The following is a 23,098-nucleotide window of genomic DNA, read 5'->3' as shown; positions in this document are numbered from 1 at the left end:
AGAATCACTTATTAGTTCGATAGTTAATTGTTAACCACTGATGATTTATCATACGCACAGCAATACTGGGGGGACGGTATTGTTATCGGTGTGTCGCCGAGGCTTCCGAACTAGAAGAGTTGCTGTTTAGCAGCGTTATTCCACCTGAACGCTCATATCGTGTGAGTAAAAAAAACTTATTATAATTACTGCACTTCGTTAGTGGCTGATTATTGAATGCAGTGTTCTAATCGATTTCGGGGGGGGGGGGGGTTCCGCCATGTTTTGTGGCAGAAAACCCCTCTCCCAGATTGCTGTATTTACAAGCAAAACATCAGCTGCCTTTGCCAAAGTTATCAATTTTGGCACCTTGGCCTTATGGTTGGGTGTTGATATATTTCCACAGTAAAGTAAAATTACCACTATGCTTACTGCATTTTTTGTGTTTTTAATAAAACGTATTATCGATAAACAGATTCTTGTTCCGAACTATTCTTTAAATTATGGCCGGATTCGTTTCTGACTTATCTTCAAATTTAGTTGCGTAAAAACCTTTCACGTTGCATACTATTGCTTCAATTGTGTCTTTTCCACGGCTTCACGGCGGCGATAACAATGAGGTCAATGTCCATCAAACTATGCGTCGAAAAATGTCCCCAGTGCATTCTACGAACGTTAAACGGTCTCCAAAGCATCATAAAATTCGAACCATAGTATTTAGTGAATTTCCTTCGCATTAAGCTGTGGGGTTTCCAGCATTACTTCGACCTCTCATATTCGCGATGAAGCTAGTTAGAATGTTTTTCTAATCTTTCAGATAGTTCACCGTTGAAGCAACCTTGCTTGTGTAGAGAGCGAACCAATTTAGCACCCACTCCGTTTTTGACTATCGTGATCTTTGCAGTTAGTGTGTCTGTATGTGTGTATGTGTGCCCGTCTGTTCCACTGATATCCCAAGACTGGGACAATGCACACATTTGATTAGGTTTTGGTAGAAATCCGTGCATATTAATTACCTAATTTGCATGACTGTTCCACTGATATGTAAAGAACCACTCATTGGATGGTTTTGGGTGAAAATCCGTGCATATTAATTACCTAAAGTGCATGGTATTTAGCTGTCTTTTAGCTGTTCCATGACTATTCCACTGATATATAGACGCCCACTTATTGGTTTTTGATGAAACTTGGTTCATAGATACTCTGAACTAATGCCAGGTTTAGATTAGTTTTGGGTAAAAATATGTGCGTATTAATTACTAATTTGCAGAATGATTAGTCAATTTTCGGCTTTTACACTGATATTTCAAGTACTAGTCATCACATTTCGATGAAACTTGGTATCTAGATCCTCTAGGACTATGAAGAGACCTAATTAGTTTTGGGATGAATAATCGTGCAAATTAATTATCTAATTTTCCAAATTAATCAATTTCCAGCTTTCCCACTGATATTTCAAGTACTAATCACAATTCAATGAAACTTTTACATATATGCTCTAGCACAATAGTAAGACCTGATTAATTTTGGGCTGAAATCTGTACGTATTAATTACCTAATTTGCATAATTTTAAGCTTCCGCACTGATATCTAAAGTACTAATTATTTCATTATTTCAATGTAACTTGGTACATTGGTAACTTTGATTGCCATGGAGAGGAGAAAATAATGTTTGTTTATATAACAAATAAACCTAAATATAATTTAGTATTAGATTTCTTTGTTAAAATAGTTATTAGGTACATGTAACCGAATAAAATTCATATAAAATTATGTGGGAACAATGCTAAACACATATTCACTGAAATACCTTAGTACCCAAATTCGTCTACTTTTTTCACTCCCCCACCTCCATTTCATAACTTTCTACAAATTATATTATTATACATTATAGCTTTTATTATACCACCTTTTAACACTTCTTGTAGTATGTCAGCTGTGGTAAAAGAAAAGTATATAAATTTTGAGTGAGACACTTTAATGTACTTGCACTGCTTATCGGAAAGCAGTTCGATTATGGTTTAGTGATAAGAATACATTGATACGTAGGCCAATTTAAAATAAACACACAAAACTAGACAATACGAATGATTTTAAATTCATTAATGAAATCGGCGACATTCTCAAAACTATTATGGCAACAATATTGTTATATAATCAATAAATATTGTCAAGATTTATAGCGAAACAGGTTGTAACTTGTAATAGACAGTAGTTATATACGTTTCACATAACGTTAGGCTTAACGGTATACCTGCTTTATTTCTGTGGGATGTTATCTATTGTAGCACCTATTATATGTTTCAGTCCAAGCACAAGATCAAAAGAAACCGAATCCGTATTTTATGACACGAGTATGTAATTAGTCAGTTTCGTCAGTAAATAATTTTCAAATATAAAGAAATTTAACCACAGATAATATGCCAATTAATTATTGACCTGTTTTGACCTGTATAATGTTTTATATATTTTCAGATTCATTATTATGGCAAATTCGATAGAGCCATGTGAGTACACATATACCATAAATATCTGAATAATTTTACATGTGAACACTGGCTTGGCCATGCCTAATGCAGTACGCTGGTATTTAATACAGTTCAAATACAAATGTTTCATATAGACATGGTATTTGCTACATTTTCGGCAAGTTGTACCTACACACAATCGATTGAGGTTTTAAATATAACTTTTTTTAATTCCAGGTCGGACATTATTTATTATTTTGACTTTGTATTGCATCGAACCTGTTCAAGGTAAATAATAGCATTTTCCGAAAATAGTTTCAATCAAACGATTGAATGATCTCTCTATCTCAGCATTTAAACTTGGAATATCAACTTTATTCGAGATAAGTTAACCTTGAACAAATGTATTGTATCTCTGTCACTGTGTATGGTAACCATACACATTCGTACTGATTTGTCGTTGACATTCTATGATGTGGTTTGTATTTTTTAGGTGAATTGTGCGATTATAACACTAACAGTCCAACAGTGACTGACTCATATGAACAAGAAGCAATTGGTAGGTACAATATAGTGTCAAACATGTTCACATTCACTGAGGTTTTTCAGTTAAGTATACAAGAAGAACATGCTTATTTTGACGTAATTGTGTTTATGTTACAAGACCGCTGTTTTGATATTGCAAATATGCTGGACTGAAAATGTAATATTTTACTTGTCACAGACTCAATCCGATGATGCAATGAAGATAAACTATGTGTTTATTCAAATTTAATCAAACTCCAAAGACTTAAGCACTCTGATGAGCTCAATACAAGTTTTAATAAGTAGTTTATTGGGCTAAGCAATAACTGACATTTTCATCATGTGATATTTTATTATTGTTATCACCATAAGATCATTTACATACTTCATCACTGGTATTCATACAGGTACCACCATTTACAATATTCCTGTTGAGGGAGGGGTAGGCAGTGAGATTGAGCTCAGCCTATCAGTGGAAGATGGTCATGATGACAAATTTTACCTAGATATTAAAAATATTACTTGGGCAGTGGTATATAACATGGAAGAAGAAAACGTGAGTATATTCAATATATGATTTACTCATTGCATTAGTTATATATAATGTGATTATTTCATGAGAGATTATTTCTATCCCGATCCCTGTGTATATCCCTCATGTTGGTACTGATGTCAATGGCTTTGAGAACCTTGAGTGAAATGTCTACAGTGTTTTCATTTTCCTTTTTCTGGTATAACATGAATTCGATGTTACTTCGGCGAATGTACACTCTCAAGATTGTGCAATATATCGTGCGTTGATCTCAGATAACTGGGCCATTATATTGAATGACGTATGCAATGGATGTTGTAGGAATTCTGCTGAATAGCCAGTAGAGGTGTTAACTTTATGTTAAGTACTGCTTTATAACTACTAAGATTCCTTCATGAATGAGATACGTTCTACTAATAATACATCTTTACTGCACACTGTAAGAAGAAAAGCTCATACATCACGGCGAAACAAACAAAAGAACATATATATAAAGTGAAAAAAGCATGATTCGTCTAAGAGGGTCAAATGTAGGAATATTGCAGGATACAAGCATACACCTAGAACTATGGACCTCGGGCCGTTCCAGGCATAAATGAAATGCATTAGTATATGCAACACGGAGATCATTAATACTTTAGTGATTATATTGAACCCAAAGCTATGCACAATACATGTTATTGAAAAATTTAATTTTAACCTCACTACAGCAACTAAAAAAAAAATCGAATTTGAATATTGGCTCTGCCGTAGAATGATCTAATCTGTCGTTTTACGTCCCCATCTTCCATAGAATTACCAATAACAGATCAACCAATATTGTACGAGTGGGAGTATATAACTTCTAAGAGCACTTTTCTAGAGAATTTAGAGTACATTAGGACTTTTTAAGACGGCACATAATATCAAAAATCTGAGCCATATTTCTAGGTATTGACAAGAGTTCGTAAACTACATATGGATGGGTTTAATGCATCACATTGATAACATTCCAACCCACGAAACAGCCAAGTTTAGATGACTTTAAACGAGCAATGAGGTCATTAATATACCATTGGCAAGTAGAGGCAAAATAATGCTACCTTGCCAAACGCCGATCCAAAAGAAAACGAAGTTGAAGTAAGTTTAGTACGGCCCAAACAATTAAAAAGCAAGTAACATAACCCGGTAGAATCCTGTCAATATGTAGTATATTGGTCTTATTAGCATATTCCCCGCTCTTCACGCATGCGCATTGTTATTGGTTAGTTGGCGAATGCATGTTTTTGAATAAAGTAATGCATATCGTATGTTCCTGCAAACTTTGGTTAGTTTCATTTCTGCCTACTACACAATCAACTGTCTGAACAGAAACCAATGTCTGACACGATCAAATGCCTTGTTGGCATCTAAAAAGCATGCATATAGGGCTATTATACGAATGATAACAGTTAATAATTACCATCATAGCTTAAAGACACATATCCGTAGAGCACCCAGTCTTAAACCAAAATTTATCTGTGCTTAAGTAACTGCGATTGAAGAGATAACTTAGAGAAGTGGAGATGGCGATAGGCCTGTAGTAATGTTTACAGGTCAAGTCACCTGTTTTGTGTTCATAAAATCACCGAGAAAAAAAAAACATGGATCATCATCGAATTAAAAACAAGCGTAATGTTATAATTTATTTGTATTTCCTTTCTGATTTTCTCACACAGTGTTTAGACGAATTCAGCATAGAAGTAACATGTACAGTTATTTCGAATAGCAGAAGAAATGTAACTATTACTATTTTTATTATTCACTTATTTACTTATAACATTGGCTATTACTACGTTATTTTTAAATCAATTATTACTTGGCACTATTAGTATAAAGAATTATCACTATTAAATAACGTATAACACACTCGTGAAAATGTTTTCTTCTAACTAAAACAAAAATGGTTATGACCCCTTTGTCTTCATTTTACTTGTAATGGCAGAGTTAAAAATCAATTTGTTGCTGGTGTGACTTCTAATAATCAACGTTATGTGTCACGTAACACTTTCTATTTTGAAGTTTGATGCTGTTCATAAACCAAAAACACTACGCACGACAAGGGTTTTTAGACACTATAAAAAATCGCTGAGCTTAAAACATATATACAGTAAAAATAAAGAGAGATAATATTTAATAATAATTTTTATTAAAATAAAATGCATACAGTTGATAGAGGGAAACAAACAAATGCAACAGTATCATCAAGCTCATAAAAGAAACATTATTTATTTATAACAACAATTAGAACTTTAGTTATTTAAACATCCAAATAAATTGTTTCTCGAATTATCCTTGCTACTCATCTAAAACAAACTTTGTCTGGTTGTTTAAAATTTACTTGTTGCAAACGTATTATTGCCACGGTCATATTTTACAAAGCGAGGCAGTGGGCATTTCTAAAAGCACGTTTTCTCTATCCCCGGTTTATAACGCTAGTTGTTTAAGATATCAAAAAGCTAAATCAGTGGAACACCTCTTAATAACAATCCACAAACATTGGCCTGGGCGAGATTTTAAGATTTTTAGCGTGGATGAAGTTTATGAATAATTATAAACTATTTCTGGGTTTTGTTCTCCGAGAAACCATGAGCTGTTTGTTTTTTGTTCAATGCTTTTTAAACTATTGAAACAACGGCGAATCTGTTACGTCAACTTCAAAGTGTTATAAAATTGAAATGTAGCACAAGTTTTTTGCTCCAATTACGAGTGAACAGCAAAACTCGCACGCAATTTGTTTTAAGATTCCAACAACGCGATTTGAAAATGGTTTAGTAGTTTGTACAATATACTACATGTTTTTTCCAGACCGTAAAAATAGGGGACACACATTCACACACACGCAATAAAAGACAATGTAGCGTCGGCCAAAAGACGATACAGTCAACACATAATTCTTTCAACGCAAAGGGGGAAGTGAAGAAAGAGAAAAAAAAATATTCCTGAAAGTCACGTTGATACAGATGAACTAAATAATCATAACAAAATAATATAGTTGTTAGCGTAATTGCAATATATTGGTTTATCGCTGTGTCCGGTGGTGACGGCACAGTAAATCGCGGTAGGGAACCTGAAGACTCAAAGGTGTGTATTCTGTGACATGTAATATTGATAATTCTGACAATGGTAGTCTATTGATATCTGCAATACTGACATTCAAAATGCCCAGTGAGGTGAAAGATATGTTAGTCAATCTGATCCTTGATATGAACGGCTGCGCTTGATCGCGGATTTTAATCTAATTTTTGCACAGTGAAAATTGAAATAATCTTGTGTTTTAGGTGTTGCCAGTACTTTTAGGAATCGATAATATCAACGAATTTCCGCCAACATTAGAGAAATCTCCGTATAAAGTTGACATAAGTGAGGTGAGGAATATATCCGAATTCATAAAATAAAGTATCACAGACAACTTTCTAGCGGAATTTGTTCAAATGTATATGACTCAAAAATTCATTCAAAGCTTTTTGAAGTATCCTGTCATTAGATCGAATGAAACCCAAAGTGATATTTGAAGAGATTTCCTTATTTATTGCAACAGAAATCAATTGAATGGTCTGCCATGTCTTGGACTAAATTATAGATGGCCACTAATCATACAGAGTACTTAAAATCCCAGACAAGAGTCCTCCTACAGATACCCAATTCAACCACACAGCTTTTGCTTGAGAGTTAAGCATACCTATTTGGCGCCCTTACATTCACAGCTGCTCACTGGTATTCATAAATATACTATTGAAAATAGTTCATATGTGACAATAATTACACGTGATGCTCTACTTAGTCGACTTCAGACTAATCAGTCAACCACGGGAAACTTTTCGCATTAAAAAAACACTAAATTTACAAGCTACAATTGCCATAATCAAGCAGTTCAACATATGCGGCAACACATTAAATAGTTTCTGACAATAATCAATCTATTGTTAGTCAAATACCAGATGTATGCTAGTTGCATGCCGGGAGATTCTAAAAAAAAAAAAAAAAATATTGTGCAAGTCGCATTATGTGCTTAGATTCTAAAACTTATGTATTATGTAACTATTTAGTAATCGAAAGTAGTAATGTGTCAATCTCAGTTAGTTAACAAGAATATCGATTCAGTTAATGTTATAAAATGAATTTGTACTGGAACTAATAAGTTATTGGAGATTAATGTTTAATTTCAGTTCACACAAGTGGGCACTACAGTACTTGTATTCGCTGCGACTGATGAAGATTGTGATACAAATATTCAATTCCATTATGATATACAAAAGGTTCGTTTTCAAAATCAATGAACATATAATATAAAAAATGGTTTAGAGCAAGTATGCCATACGACTTGATTTTGCCCACAACAAAGTGTTCCATTCACTCCAATCATGACGTCTATTTATGTAACCATGGTATTTAGCACTGTGGATGCGATAATGAGAACAACGAGAACACTATTCAAGAGCGACAAAAACTTGATCTCAACGAGTCCATGGCGGCCATTTGTGTCCAAGGTTAATTTTTGTCATTTGTTATTTTCTAATATGCGAAATCAAATCGTTTTTATTCTTGTTGTTGACATTCAGATCTCTAGTTCACGTGTTTACATGTAAGAATTAAAAAGGTGTTATGTGTTTATATATTTACGTTTAAAAAAAAGATTTATATTCAGACTTTGTATCTATCTTTAGGGACCAGGATCGAACCATTTCTACCTTCCCAGTTTAGGTACTCCAGAAGTAGTTCTTGTCGAAGAAGTTGATTACGAAAAAAATACATGGTTTAATATAACTCTGATTGTTAGAGACGTGAGTGAAACAACCATTCATTTAACAATTATTATTCATCATGACTTATGTCAAAGGTATGACTAGCTGAATTAACAAAAAAAATAGGTCAAATATGATATATTTATAATCATGTAGCACATAAATTGTCAGCATAACGTTATACACACCATAACTGTAGTTTTCGTTCATTCCACCATTCGCATCAATATTGAATTGTACGAATATTAATAATTTTCTGTCACTCTGCTCAGTCCTAATACTCTCTCAGAGAGTCTCAGAGAGTTATTGACTGCTCATGCTAAACACCCACACGACAACAATAATAACAACAATAACAACAACAATATCGACAACACTCATTACTTCTGAATATCACGAAACGTTTTTTTAAATAACTTTATTTTTATTAGAATTACGAGTGTCCTAGATTTCATCAGTATATGTTCCAAAGCTAGTATGACAAACAGACGAATTTTTTTATTAACATCTAAATGCATAGCAGGTTTCTTGAGTTGATACATAGTTAAATATGACTATTCTTCTTGTGCTTCAAACTCTTCGAATACAATTTTGGAGAAAAATAATCGAGCGCTAAACAATTTGACAAAATGTATTTTCCAATTGCCGTTTTTCTGACAATATTTACATTACTGTGATAAAATATTCAGTAACATAAATGTGTAATGCTATAATAGTGTCTAGTGGTATTAATTATCTTCTCTTACATCTATCTTGTTTAAACACAATCCATTTTATTCTAGAACAATGACGATAATGCATTGACCGGTACTGGGGAAATGCACGTCTCTGTCATAGATGGTGATGATATGAGGCCAATATTTGGTGACATAATATACAATACCATGGTTACAGAGAATGTCGCAAACATACAATTGGTACCAGATTTGCCAATAAATGCATACGACCAAGATTTCGGAATTGATGAAGACGTATATTATAGTTTTGGTGGTTAGTGTTCTCATTATTATACACAATTTCAATGGCAATTAGTGTTGTGAAATTGGTATAATGTCTTGTTATATTACTTTATTAAATAAAAATGATTGTGAAAAATACTTCAAATTTGTAAACATTGAATGCCAAGTGAGTATTATCAGCTGTTGTGTTGTGCTGTGTTGGAAATAAATGACAATAAATCGACAAAAATTGTTGCATTTAAAACGTTACTATGTACATATATAACCATGTTTTGAATTGTAGATCCTGAACGTACTAATGACACTATATACGAAACAAACTACTTTCGTATTGATGAGAATACTGGTGATGTAACCCTCATTAACGAACTTGACAGAGAAGCTTTATCAGGTGTAACTGTGACCGTAGTATTGAGAGTTAGTGCAATTATATTGTCAATATGACTTTATGATATTATATGATATTATTTGTTTCGAGTAAACATGACTTATTTTCGAATAATATTCACTTATTGCACTTTCTAAAATGTTGATCCTTTGTAGGCTGCACAAGAAAATTCCATGGGATATAAGATCTATTCATATCGAGATGGTTATGCTACACTGGTAGTGACAGTACTGGATGTTAATGATAATATTCCTAATATGAGTCAACCTATATATTATGGTGAAGTTGCAGAACATTCCTTAGAGGATACCATTGTGTGCGAAGTTAGTGCTACAGACATGGACGAAGTACGTATTCTATACAATGTGGAAATCATTGAATACTAACGCACGTAATATTTTTATCATATCAGTACATCACTCACTTTTCATTCGTTGAGGACAACTTGAATTCACTATATGAGTGATAGTATACCAATAATGTCTCTATAATTATTGTCATGTTTGTTTTCTGTTTTTGTTTCAGGGAGAGAACGCTGTATTCAACTTTGTCATACAGGCTGATTTCTTAACTGAAAACATGTTTTATATAAGTGATCCAATCTCTATTACACCGAATATCGCAGTTGCATTCATCCGTATCAATGATTCTTCATTGTTGGACGCTGAATATATCTCAAAACCGATTAATTTTACGGTAAGCATAATTTACATTTTCCAATGCTTATTTTGATGCTAAGTAAATTTTGAGTGTCTTATCTAAGAATCATGTTTTACTCATAGTATGATACACAAATTGTACGTTTTATATACCTCAAAGGAAAATATATTACTTTCATTAACTCTACTTGCTGCTTTATCCGTGCTCAATTTATAAAACCTTGTTGCATGTTTTATATCACAGGTGTATGCGATTGAAACACAGACGAGCGAAATATTTCGAAGTGAACCATCAACTGTGTTTATCACTATCAGAGATATCAACGACAACATACCACAGTTCGTCGAACCATACATTGCAGGTGTTAGTGGAGATATAACAGAAGAGACATATCTGATCACGGTATATATTTAACTAGACACATTCATGTTTATATTTCAGTAAACGAAGATGTTTAATGGAATATTACTGTCATCATGTGTGTTTTCACTTCACAGGTTAAAGCTGTAGACAGCGACCGTGATGATATCAACAGTGAAGTAGAATATAGCATATGGGGAGTGACTGACAATGGAATGAATAATTTTAGAATCAACGCCAGTAGCGGTGATTTGTATGTCAATAATATTAATGGGTTATTAGGGAAAGACATATGTGGTTGTTATATTGTGACTGTTATGGCAACCGATAAAGGCGATATTCCAAGGTTAGGATGTTTAATATCTGTATTCCGTCCTGGTGGTATACATTATCGGGTACATAGCGCAAAAGACACACCAACATTGTTCCAAGCAATAGCACACGCTGTCTTTTGTATTTGCTTTTATTGCATTTTTGTCATAATTTTAACCGTAAAAGTAATATGAGAAAGTGGAAAAACATGTCCAAAAAGTCGAGGATGGAGAACACAGTAAGACATTGTTGCATGTACTTCAATATGCCACATTGTGTTGTCGAATATTATACGATGGATTCAATTACTCACTATATTAAACTATCGAATTTGCATTTAGCCAGTTCATTTCCTGCTTGATATGCAAGTGAGATTGAAAGTATCCGAGACTGTAGTAATATAACTTCCAAAAGTAATTTGACGGTCTCAAAGTTTGTGGCAAAAACTGGTGAAATATCGCAAGTGAAATGTGTGTATTCGTGGTCAATATCCCTTATGCTCGACTTTATTTATCAACTTAGACTTGCACAAAGCTGAGAACTAAATTGGAATCAAAAATAGTTGCTCAGTGTAGATCGAATACTGCAAAATCAATATGGAACAACTAATATCAGGCCACACAACAATATCAAGTTCAAGAAATATTTTGTGATAATTAAACTATAACATTATATCATATTTTTTCTACTTTTTAGGTCCGACTTTTCGAAAGTTTATGTCAATATTACCGATATTATCCATGCTACCAACTATACCAATAATGCCAGTGAAATACCCATATTTCTCAACGAACCGTACAACGCGATGATCAGTGAAGGTTCTGAGGTTGGGGCATCCGTATACAGAGCAATGGTTTGTGAATAGTCGTGATTTAAATTTGTTCAATCTATCTTTGTCCAGTTTTGGTTAGATCTATACAGTATATATAACATTAATATAAGTTGGAATTCTTACTGCTTATTGTATGATTTCTCACCACCTCGAAATGCATTTAATATCAATTTATTTATCGTATTGATCTTTATTTTATCTACCTAACATATCACCAGGCTGTTGATGTAGATGAAGATGATCTTACCTTTACATTTGGTAATGGGTTAGTCGTGACAAATGATGGAATCTTTCGAATTTCGCCAAACACGTGAGTTAATATTGTGTTGTCACTGGTTATATCATATATTGTGGTTTATGTCAAAAATGTTCAGTAAATATAATATTATGTTGATTGAAATCTGATAGTGAATGATATCATATTTATGTTAACAGTGGGGAGATATTTGTAAATAGAAAACTGGATCGAGAGAATGTCGAAGAACATAATTTGGTGTTACTAGTACATGACGGGAATCCGGACAGCGTACGTAATGTATTACCAATATTAATGTGACAGACGTGTTTGAAAAATGCAATATCAAGTCATTAATATGTTATCGTACGACTGATTGTCATTCAAATAATTACCTTGGTGACCATCATTATTGACGTCCATAGTTTGCTGTTAATCTTTTACAGAATGATACAACTGTTCTCTCAGTCGTTGTTACTGACATTAATGATAATGATCCTGTAGTAACTGCGTTGGAGTATAATGTAATGGTTCCAGAGGAGGAGGCAGGTTTTTTGGTTACTTATGTCAGGGTATGTCCCAATAGTACTATATAATCAGACATATAATGACTTGATTAAATAGGCGTGTTGGTTTTACTTTTGTGTAGTTACTAATATTCCTTTTTCATTGAACTCCTCGTCTTTAAACATAACGATACTTGCCGATGGGTAATGTGGCTTTGTGTTCGATCTTCAATTCTTTTTTTAATTTACATTTTTTGTTTTACAGGCGACAGACGAAGACTATGGAATTAACGCAAACTGTACATTTACAGTAGTTGACAGACTAGTAAAGTGCGTAAGATTAATTCCGAAATGAGTTCTACCAATATAATATACACTGACAGTATTTGATATTGCATTGTTGCATAAAACCAGAATTACAACAAATAACATCACCAGTAATGTTCTTTATCCAGTTTTATCCTACAAATGCTAAATTTTCAAAAGGTCTGAATCGAAGTAAAACGTATAAAAAAATCATACCCAGTCAAAATCAGGAAAATGAGATTAACCGACAACAATTTGAATAGCAATAAACATTATATACCACACGGTCATTGGCCACAAGTCCTACATCTATAGGACGTTATATCAGGTGCTAATTAAAAAGCTTTCGTTTGTATATCTGTATATATGTATCTGCATTCTGTATATCAATCTCAGTAGGTATATATGTTGTTAATAATATATACATTTGTCAAATGGTTATTATTCAGAATTATATTTGATAAGACGAAACGCTGCTGTAAAACAATATGTGAATAGTTAGTACCACACACGTACTATTTTCACATCCACAATTATTTAGGATAGAAAACTGTCACAAATAATGTTTAAATCTAATCTAGTGATTTTGCAGTTCATAACATAACTGGAAAAGTGACAACGCGGAGAGGTCTTGACAGGGAACATAAAGAAACATATGAAGTATATATTGTGGCAACTGATCACGGTCGAAGTCCTCGTTCTGGGGAAACATATGTGACAGTTATCCTCATTGATGTCAATGACAATCCACCAGAGTTTGAATTAAATACTTATCGAGCCACAGTGGTTGAATACATGCCAGAAATATTCATCCTTTCAGTGAAGGTAAAAATACACACTTGTCTTTGGTTGCTATCTACCCTCTTTTCATCCACTATTATAGGTACAGCTATGTTATTGTCGCACACGCGTATGCGAGAGTTGTGTTATTTTTCTATTACGCAAAACGCTCTTCTAGTGCCGCGCATGACTGTGAGTTTTGATTGGGTCGCGATGTTACTAAATACCTAAGCTGACCCCTTAGTGTCAATCATTGCATTTTAATCATCGCATTACCTAGTTAAAGCTTGGCGGTGTCCTTTCTTATTCGCGCTTTATTATATTCAGTAATCAAAGTTGTCATTTTTGTTAATTGTAGCCATATTTCATATATGTACGACCATAGTCATTTAAATATCACCTTTATCCAATTCTAAAATAGGGTCGCAATGTCATGTATTGCAAATAATCTTGAATGATGACGTTAAAAAATAATGTAATTGACTATGCTATAAAATGTTTGCTAAAAATTACTTTACTTGCTTGATAATTCTTGGGTATATATACCAAAGTCTTAATTATGGTACATAGTAACATTAATTTTACATTTTGACATTAAACTTGTGGCAATCATTTATTGTTATTATCCATGCACCTAATTACATTACAGCGGTAGAATGTATTCATTCTATGTATTCATAAATACATTTGTGTATGAATGTACTTTTTGTAAGATTGGTCAAACGATTTTTGTATGTACAGGCAAATGACATGGATGCAATGGATAATGCTGCCGTGCGTTACGCAATAATTCCCGATGGTCATACCGACTATAAATACTTCACTGTGGATGCAATGACTGGCAATGTATATTTTTCATCATCTGAGTCCGCTGACAATGTGGGTGAAAATCTGGTGGTAATGATAGAAGCTTATAATGAAGTACCATACACATCAGATGACATTCTTAATGGAACAACAACTGTCAATGTCACAATACTGGTAATACAATATCATTTAACAATAATGATAACGAGTGCACAGAACAATGAATTTAAGGGGAATTATATAAACTTCACGATACAAGCAGTTGCTTAGCCTTAGAGTGGGGGAACGAATCTCGCCTATTGTTGAGATGAGGGTGAGAGGATTAGAAAAATATAATTAAAGCCACAAGCGGCGTCACCGGGGCCCAAGCTGACGAGATTCTGTTTCATAATCAATGAGGTCACATGTTAGAAATTAGGTAGCTTGAATTATCAGTAACATGAGGTCAAAATGAAGTTGGTACCATGTATTTACCTGGTTTGGTTATCGAAATATGGTTTTCAGGATATATAATGAGCCATGTTCTTATGCACAATAATGAGATTAAATAATCATATAGCCATTTCTAATGTCAGTTACATCTTTCATTCAATGTCTTCATAATGACACTAGTTACATGTCCTGCTCTGCAACAGTGTTTTAGATATGACAGTTATGCATATTAATGAGTTCACATGACCATATATGGTCATCTGTTATTTTAATCAAATCTCTTGTTCACTGTTGTCATAATAACACAGGATTCATCTTCCTAACTGCAACAGTGTTTAAGATATAATGGTTATGAATATTAATGAGTTCACATGATCATATATGGTCATCTGTTATTTTAATCAAATCTCTTGTTCAACGTTGTCATAATAACACAGGATTCATCACCCTAACTGCAACAGTGTTTGAGATATAACGATTATGCATATTAATTAGCTCACATGACCATATATGGCCATCTGTTATTTTAATCAAATCTTTTGTTCACTGTTGTCATAATAACACAGGATTCCACTTCCTAACTGCAACAGTGTTTGAGATATGACAGTTATGCATATTAATGAGCTCACATGACCATATATGGTCATTTGTTATTTTAATCGAATCTCTTGTTCAACGTTGTCATAATAACACAGGATTCATCATCCTAACTACAACAGTGCTTGAGTTATAACAGTTATGCATATTAATGAGGTTAGAAGCCCCCACCCCATGGGTGCCCAGCCACGTGGCCTAGCAGTGTGCTATTGGGGCAAAATGATGCATCTGATGACACAAATGCACATACAAAATTTGAAAGAAATCAGACTATTACAAAACATGTAGTTGCATAATTTCTATTTTCACAAAATCCAAGATGGCGGCCAAACCACGTGACTGATCAAAATAATATTATTTTTCTCATATGGAGATCAGGCCAGGCATGGTAAATATAAAAACATCTAGTAGATTGGTTGAATCACCTCTGAGAAACAAATGCCCAAACGTTTGGTCAATTTTGCTTAAAATCCAAGATGGCGGCCAAACCATGTGACTGATCCAAAATCTTTTTTTAGGTTTCTGAAAGGGTTTGATATACAGATGCCATGAAGCAAAATTGAAAATAATCCCTCAAGTGTTGCCAGAGTAAAAAACTACTTCCTGTTTAGAAGAAATCCAAAATGGTGGCCAAACCATGTGACCAATCGTAATAATTTTTTCAAACATAAATGGGATTCATATATAGAAGCTAAATACTGCATATGAGAACATTCTGCTTGGTGGTTCTGAAGAAGAAGATTTTTAAGTGTTTTTTGCCGTTTTTAGGAAAAACAAAATGGCGGGAAAAGTCACATGACCGCTAAAGTTTTTATTGCTGATATTTATTACACATGAGTTGTACTATATACCATAAAAAAATCTAGATGCCTAGACCCTCAGAAAGTGGTCAAACAGCCACTTCCGGTTTTATTTCAATCCAATATGGCTGCCAAACTAATTGACCAATCGAAATTCTGGCAGTATGTTGCACCAGTTCACATTAGGGACTATCAGTATAGAGCATTATCAGACCATTCCGTTCAGCGGTTTTCTCAAACGGCTTGACGAAAAAAGTTACGGAAGAAAGAAGAAAGAAAATTAAAGCCGCAAGCGGCGTCACCGGGGCCCAAGCTGATAAGATTCTGTTTCATAATTAATGAGGTCACATGTTAGACAATCAGCTGCAGGTAGATTGTATTATCAGTAACATGAGGTCGAAATGAAGTTGGTACCATGTATTTACCTGGTTTGGTTATCGAAATAGGGTTTTCAGGATATATAATGAGCCATGTTCTTATGCACAATAATGAGATTACATAATCATATATAGCCATTTCTAATGTCAGTTACATCTTTCATTCAATGTCTTCATAATGACACTACTTACATGTCCTGCTCTGCGATAGTGTTTCAGATATGACTGCTATGTATATTAATGAGTTCACATGACCATATATGGTCATCTGTTATTTTTAAACAAATCTCTTGTTCACTGTTGTCATAATAACACAGGATTCATCTTCCTAACTGCGACAGTGTTTTAGATATGACTGCTATGCATATTAATGAGTTCACATGACCATATATGGTTATCTGTTATTTTAATCAAATCTCTTGTTCACTGTTGTCATAATGACACAGGATTTATCTTCCTAACTGCGACTGTGTTTAAGATATAATGGTTATGCATATTAATGAGTTCACATGACCATATATGGTTATCTGTTATTTTAATCAGATCTCTTGTTCACTTGTTGTCATAATGACACAGGATTCATCTTCCTAACTGCAACAGTGTTTGAGATATAACGATTACGCATATTAATGAGCTCACATGACTATATATGGTCATCTGTTATTTTAATTAAATCTTTTGTTCAATGTTGTCATAATAACACAGGATTCCACTTCCAAACTGCAACAGTGTTTGAGATATGACAGTTATGCATATTAATGAGCTCACATGACCATATATGGTCATTTGTTATTTTAATCGAATCTCTTGTTCAACGTTGTCATAATAACACAGGATTCATCATCCTAACTACAACAGTGCTTGAGTTATAACAGTTATGCATATTAATAAGGTTAGAAGCCCCCACCCCATGGGTGCCCAACCACGTGGCCTAACAGTGTGCTATTGGGGCAAAATGATGCATCTGATGACACAAATGAACATACAAAATTGGAAAGAAATCAGACTAATACAAAACATGTAGTTGCATAATTTCTATTTTCACAAAATCCAAGATGGCGGCCAAACCACGTGACTGATCAAAATAATATTATTTTTCTCGTATGCAGCTAAGGCCAGGCATGGTAAATATAAAAACATCTAGTAGATTGGTTGAATCGTCTCTGAGAAACAAATACCCAAACTTTTGGTCAATTTTGCTTAAAATCCAAAATGGCGGCCAAACCATGTGACTGATCTGAATTTTTTTTTAGGTTTCTGAAAGGGCTTGATACATAGATGCCATGAAGCAAAACTGAAAATATTCCCCCAAGTGTTGCCAGAGTAAAAAACTACTTCCTGTTTAGAAGAAATCCAAAATGGTGACCAAACCACGTGACCAATCGTAAAAATTTTTTCAAACATAAATGGTATTCATATATAGAAGCTAAATACTACATATGAGAGCATTCTGCTTGGTGGTTCTGAAGAAGAAGATTTTAAAGTGTTTTTTGCCGTTTTTAGGAAAAACAAAATGGCGGGAAAAGTCACATGACCGCTAAAGTTTTTATTGCTGATATTTATTACACATGAGTTGTACTATATACCATAAAAAAATCTAGAAGCCTAGACCCTCAGAAAGTGGTCAAACAGCCACTTCCGGTTTTATTTCAATCCAATATGGCTGCCAAACTAATTGGGCAATCAAAACAGTTTTCTCAAACGGCTTGACGAAAGAAGTTGTGGAAGAAAGAAGAAGAAAGAAGAAAAAACCGAACAATAAGAATAGGGGCCTCGCCCTTTGGGCTTGGGCCCCTAAAAACGGACAATAAGAATAGGGGCCTCGCCCTTTGGGCTTGGGCCCCTAAAAACCGAACAATAAGAATAGGGGCCTCGCCCATTGGGCTTGGGCCCCTAATAAAAAATAAATAATAAATATAACATAAAGGCCTTTTGATGAATGACTCAAACTATCGGCAAAAACCTTTCAGATTTCTACAGTTCTTAAAACAATATATTGTCTCGTCAGCAAACGAGCTTTGAGTTAGGAGATGGTCAGTTATCTGGCAACCTCAAATTACATGCACACAACATTATATATATTATTCGCGGGTAACCAACATCAAAAATATTACATGAATGTGATGCAATACCTATCGAAAGTATGTCTAAAAAATAAGTATTTTAGTTCAGAATCAGTTTGGTTGATCAGTAGCTGCAATAACATTTATACCGTAATAATATATAATTGTATTGTAGTGTCCTACCATAGGAAATAGTGAATCAGACTGGTTGATGTGGGTAGTTCCACTTACTGTTGCTGTAATTGTGATCTTGACAATAGCAGCATCGCTAGTATTGTTAATCCGTAAAAGAAAACATGAACATGTGCGAACAGAAGCTGGTAATGAACTACAGACTTTTGAACATCAGGATTACGAAGAAATTGTGGAACATGTGTATGCAAATTTTGACTCCATTGGTAAGATATTCTGCTGTGTGTAGATTGCTTCCTCCAGCTGTGTTGGACAATATTTTGATGTAACTAGTTTAAAAGGATAATATAATAAACATATTAATGAGTGTTTGTAATTTCCTAGATACCACAAAAGCGAGGCTGCTCGATACTTTAGATGAAGATCTTCGATTTGAAGTTGAAGAAGTTCTTGTCTACCCATCCATTGATGGTGTCGTTTTAGATATTATACATGTCATTGGACAAGGTAATTCAACTTCTACTGCTATAATATGATATTCCCCAATGCTTTGACGTTGTTTAAAAATGATGCATGATAGTGTGTATTTATTGGATAGAGTACGAAATATTCACAATCCAGTACTGAATGTGAATTTCTTTGAGAAACGCAAAAGGGTCATTTGTATATCAATAGTGCTGGGTTAATCATGGCTTGATTGCAGTAAATATTTTATTGTTGGTTTCATCATTTGAATAACATACTATAGAGGTCATGTACATAAATACAATTGCATGTGTTTCGCTTGTTTTTAGGTCATTTTGGAAAGGTCCATAAAGCTGTGCTTACAAAAAAAGAAGGGGAACAGATTGATGTCGCTGTCAAAACAATGCAAGGTAACGATTTCTGTCATGTTTATCCAGATACTAATATCGAATATCACTTGGTTTACATATGCTGCTATCATTATAATGAATAGTACATTCCACATACTTAAATACTGCATATAATTGCATGTTTACTTTTGAAAATACAAAATACCAAAATATTAATATAATCTACTTTAGATATTATCTCACTGGGAAACGTTAGCAGCTTTTTGAAAGAAGGAACAATCATGAAAAACTTTGACCATCCTAATGTGCTGGGTTTGATTGGAATATTCATTGATGAGAATAGCAGTCCATCTATTGTTGTACCATATATGAAGAATGGGGATCTAAAACAGTTTGTTACAACATCTACGACGGTAGGCATTGGTTAAATGTTCAATACTTATCCCGAATAAAACAAATACTATAAGCTTGTCAATCATTATACGTACATCAAAACACAATCAAGCTGTTGAAAAGTGAAATACTTGACTATACATATACAATGATGATGAAGATGGTATATATTAAATAAATATACATTAGATAACATAATCCCAATTCACTCCAGAGGCATCACAAATACACGCAAAATATTTCCGTCATGCATTTGTCGTTTTTCATAATTGTAATGTGTTACATGAACTAGGAATTCACAGTGGCTGAATTATTGACGTTAGGACGCCATATTGCCTGTGGCATGGAGTACCTCTCTGGGTTGCGATTTGTCCATAGAGACCTGGCTGCACGAAACTGCATGTAAGAAAGCAATTAGAATGGCACTTACGATTCACATGTGAATTTATACGAGATTTTTTAATATAGTTATGTATTAATTGAAAATAATGCTCAAATGCAAAATATTGTCTATATTCCCATATGAAATGTATTGTTTCAACAGCAGTTCATCTTTTGGTAAGTGCACTTTAGTGTAATAATTTTGGAAACAATTTCTATCATTCTGAAACCAGATGATCAGCTAAAAAGCTGTAAAATAAGTGATACACATGTTTTTATAATTCAGGGTTGACGAAAACATGGTAGTGAAAGTGGCTGATTTCGGTTTGTCTCGAGACGTCTATGAAAAAGATTATTACACCATTAAAAACACAAAGAACGCATTACCTGTGAAATGGATGGCGCCGGAAAGTCTAAGCAAAGAGACGTTTAATACTAAGACTGATGTTGTGAGTTTAAAATTAAGTCACCTAATTTATATTAAAAACATAAAACAAAAGCAAAATTACAACATTGATTATAATTAGTACAGTATAAAAATATACATTCATAGATAAAGTGTACATTGTGACTGGCTTCATCGGCTTCCCGACTATTTTATTTGTTGGGTAATTATCAAAAAAAACATTGTGATATATAAGCCATACATTAATATTAAATGGTCATTCGAATATAATTTGCATTGTGTATTTTGTAGTGGTCTTTTGGTGTTGTACTATGGGAACTCATGACTCGTGGTGCAAATCCATATCCAGGTGTTGACAATCTAGATGTGATACGATTTTTGTTAAGAGGTGAAAGGTTACAACAACCAGACTTCACCCCGTACGAAGTGTATGTATACTGCTTCTCTTCCTTTTGCATGAGTGATATATAAGTTATACAACGTGTTTGATATAGAGGTGCACCATAATTTGCATATGTTGTTTGTATTCACAGTATTAAGCTATATCAGGTAATGCATCACTGAATATCTCACACATTGTTTATTAATAGGTACGCAGTTATGAAATCATGTTGGAATATTGACCCAGAGCAGAGACCTGAGTTTAAAGATATATTATTGAAATTGGACAAACTATTATCTACAATATCATCTGGCAAAGAAAACTCTTATATGAGATTAATACGTTCATCATTGACGGATCATAACTACATTAAATCTGTCTTGTAAATATTGTATCCAGTAGTCTAGTATATTATAAGCTCAGTTTTGTTTGTGTGGAAACGGCTGTGGGGTTTATATACATTTCTCATTCTCATTTAGTATTCCAGTAAGGTCTACATGTGTCAAGTATAGTATAGGCACGCAGTTATAAATGGTAGTTTTAAATTTTAAAAACTTGATATCTATAAATTTATTCTAATCACTTTTATCGCCATGCAGCATGGTGTACATGTGCATTCTCGCAGTATTCTTTTATTAAGAAAATGTATTCAATAAAACACTCTTATTGTAAAATTTCAAAAAAGCATTGTAAAATATGGGACTCGTACGGTTAAATATGCTCAATAATATGCAACTGACAAACTAGTGCGTAATGTTTTGTATTAGAAGATACAAGTGTAATTTTCATATGATAGTTATATTTTATTCTTACACACTTTCCTATCCCAGTACGTGGTCAATTATTTAATTCACACTAAACGCGAATGATATAATTATATGAAGTGAATGAATGAAGTGAAAAGTTTATTTCACTATAAACATGTATACATATAATAATATACTAATAAATTTTATATATAAACAAATGAGTAAATAAAATTAAATAGGGAGTAGGGAGGCATTCGTGTACGCGTACTGTTTTCTGATTAGAATCCGATGTAGGTATGATACTCAATTTTTATTTTAATTAGTTATGTTATGGCCCTTAATCTTATTTATTTTTGTATATGCCGATTTGTTGGTGTTACTTGACGTTAATCAGCTTATAATAATCATGTCCCAGTTGCTCTTACTACATCTGACCTAATGCGTATACAAAACCTGTTCAAATTTTTTCCATGGATCACCCAATTAGATCACGGGCTACATTTGTAACCGTGGGTCACAAAAAACGCCTTAACAGACGAGGATAGAAACAGAACATGTCTTTTATCACAGCTAATGAGAACGATATAACGAACAGCGCCCTCAACTACGTACACGACAGCCTAATCCTTCCTATGCGTCAGGCTATAATGAATATTCAGAGAAACCCGAATGTAGTCATTAAACGGGCAATTAAAGGTGGCTCAGTTGTCGCCATGGATACTGCAGATTATATATCTAAATACACACTACTGGACAACAACAATTGCCCAAATCCGACCTGATTACCAAGCACCCTTAACGTGGGAAGACCAACATTACAGAGACATTCTCTTACAGTATAGACTACCTTAAAACATCCTTTCCCGCACCAGGTGTTTTATATTTTCTCTACAAAAACATAAACCTGGGCCACCATTTTCTCTGGATCCAACTCATGTACTGAACGTATATAACAATCTATTGACCACCATTCAATGCATTTAGTTGAATAACTACCGTCATAACTATAACTAAGAGCCACTGATTTTCACAACCAGATTGCGCAAATTCCACAACCCCTACCACCAGAGAAACTTTTGGTTCAATATGCAAGTTTCATTGCCTCCCACCTCACTTTTGAGGTAGAAATAACACATAAATTTCAATCACAATATCACCT

The 23,098-nt window shown here is 33.8% G+C and overlaps 3 protein-coding genes across 3 annotated transcripts; all 3 read left to right on the top strand.

Moving 5' to 3' along the window:
- Positions 1-2,460: 2,460 nt before the first annotated feature.
- LOC144358151 (cadherin-99C-like) lies at positions 2,461-6,920 on the top strand. The gene is made up of 6 exons (XM_085493741.1): positions 2,461-2,486; positions 2,685-2,735; positions 2,941-3,006; positions 3,380-3,528; positions 5,202-5,261; positions 6,804-6,920. Exons 1-6 carry the CDS (start codon positions 2,465-2,467, stop codon positions 6,918-6,920), a joined length of 465 nt encoding a protein of 154 aa, XP_085349867.1. The 5' UTR covers positions 2,461-2,464.
- A 2,151-nt stretch (positions 6,921-9,071) lies between these two features.
- LOC146730623 (protocadherin gamma-B4-like) lies at positions 9,072-9,670 on the top strand. Its single transcript, XM_085493740.1, has 2 exons — positions 9,072-9,257; positions 9,510-9,670. Exons 1-2 carry the CDS (start codon positions 9,086-9,088, stop codon positions 9,668-9,670), a joined length of 333 nt encoding a protein of 110 aa, XP_085349866.1. The 5' UTR covers positions 9,072-9,085.
- A 115-nt stretch (positions 9,671-9,785) lies between these two features.
- LOC102807490 (uncharacterized) lies at positions 9,786-21,978 on the top strand. The gene is made up of 19 exons (XM_085493577.1): positions 9,786-9,961; positions 10,140-10,310; positions 10,518-10,676; positions 10,772-10,980; positions 11,643-11,799; positions 11,997-12,088; positions 12,214-12,304; positions 12,460-12,585; positions 12,785-12,849; positions 13,407-13,650; positions 14,347-14,586; positions 18,857-19,079; positions 19,198-19,320; positions 19,608-19,688; positions 19,860-20,041; positions 20,314-20,423; positions 20,689-20,851; positions 21,100-21,236; positions 21,399-21,978. The coding sequence occupies exons 1-19, from the start codon at positions 9,788-9,790 to the stop codon at positions 21,574-21,576; spliced, it is 2,925 nt and encodes a 974-aa protein (XP_085349703.1). The 5' UTR covers positions 9,786-9,787; the 3' UTR covers positions 21,577-21,978.
- The last annotated feature ends 1,120 nt before the right edge of the window (positions 21,979-23,098 follow it).

The sequence above is a fragment of the Saccoglossus kowalevskii genome, chromosome 19, assembly GCF_978046115.1.
Source record: "Saccoglossus kowalevskii chromosome 19, keSacKowa6.1, whole genome shotgun sequence".
Taxonomy (NCBI): domain Eukaryota; kingdom Metazoa; phylum Hemichordata; class Enteropneusta; family Harrimaniidae; genus Saccoglossus; species Saccoglossus kowalevskii.
Note: the sequence above shows the minus strand (reverse complement) of the source record. Positions and strands in the feature narration are given on the sequence as shown.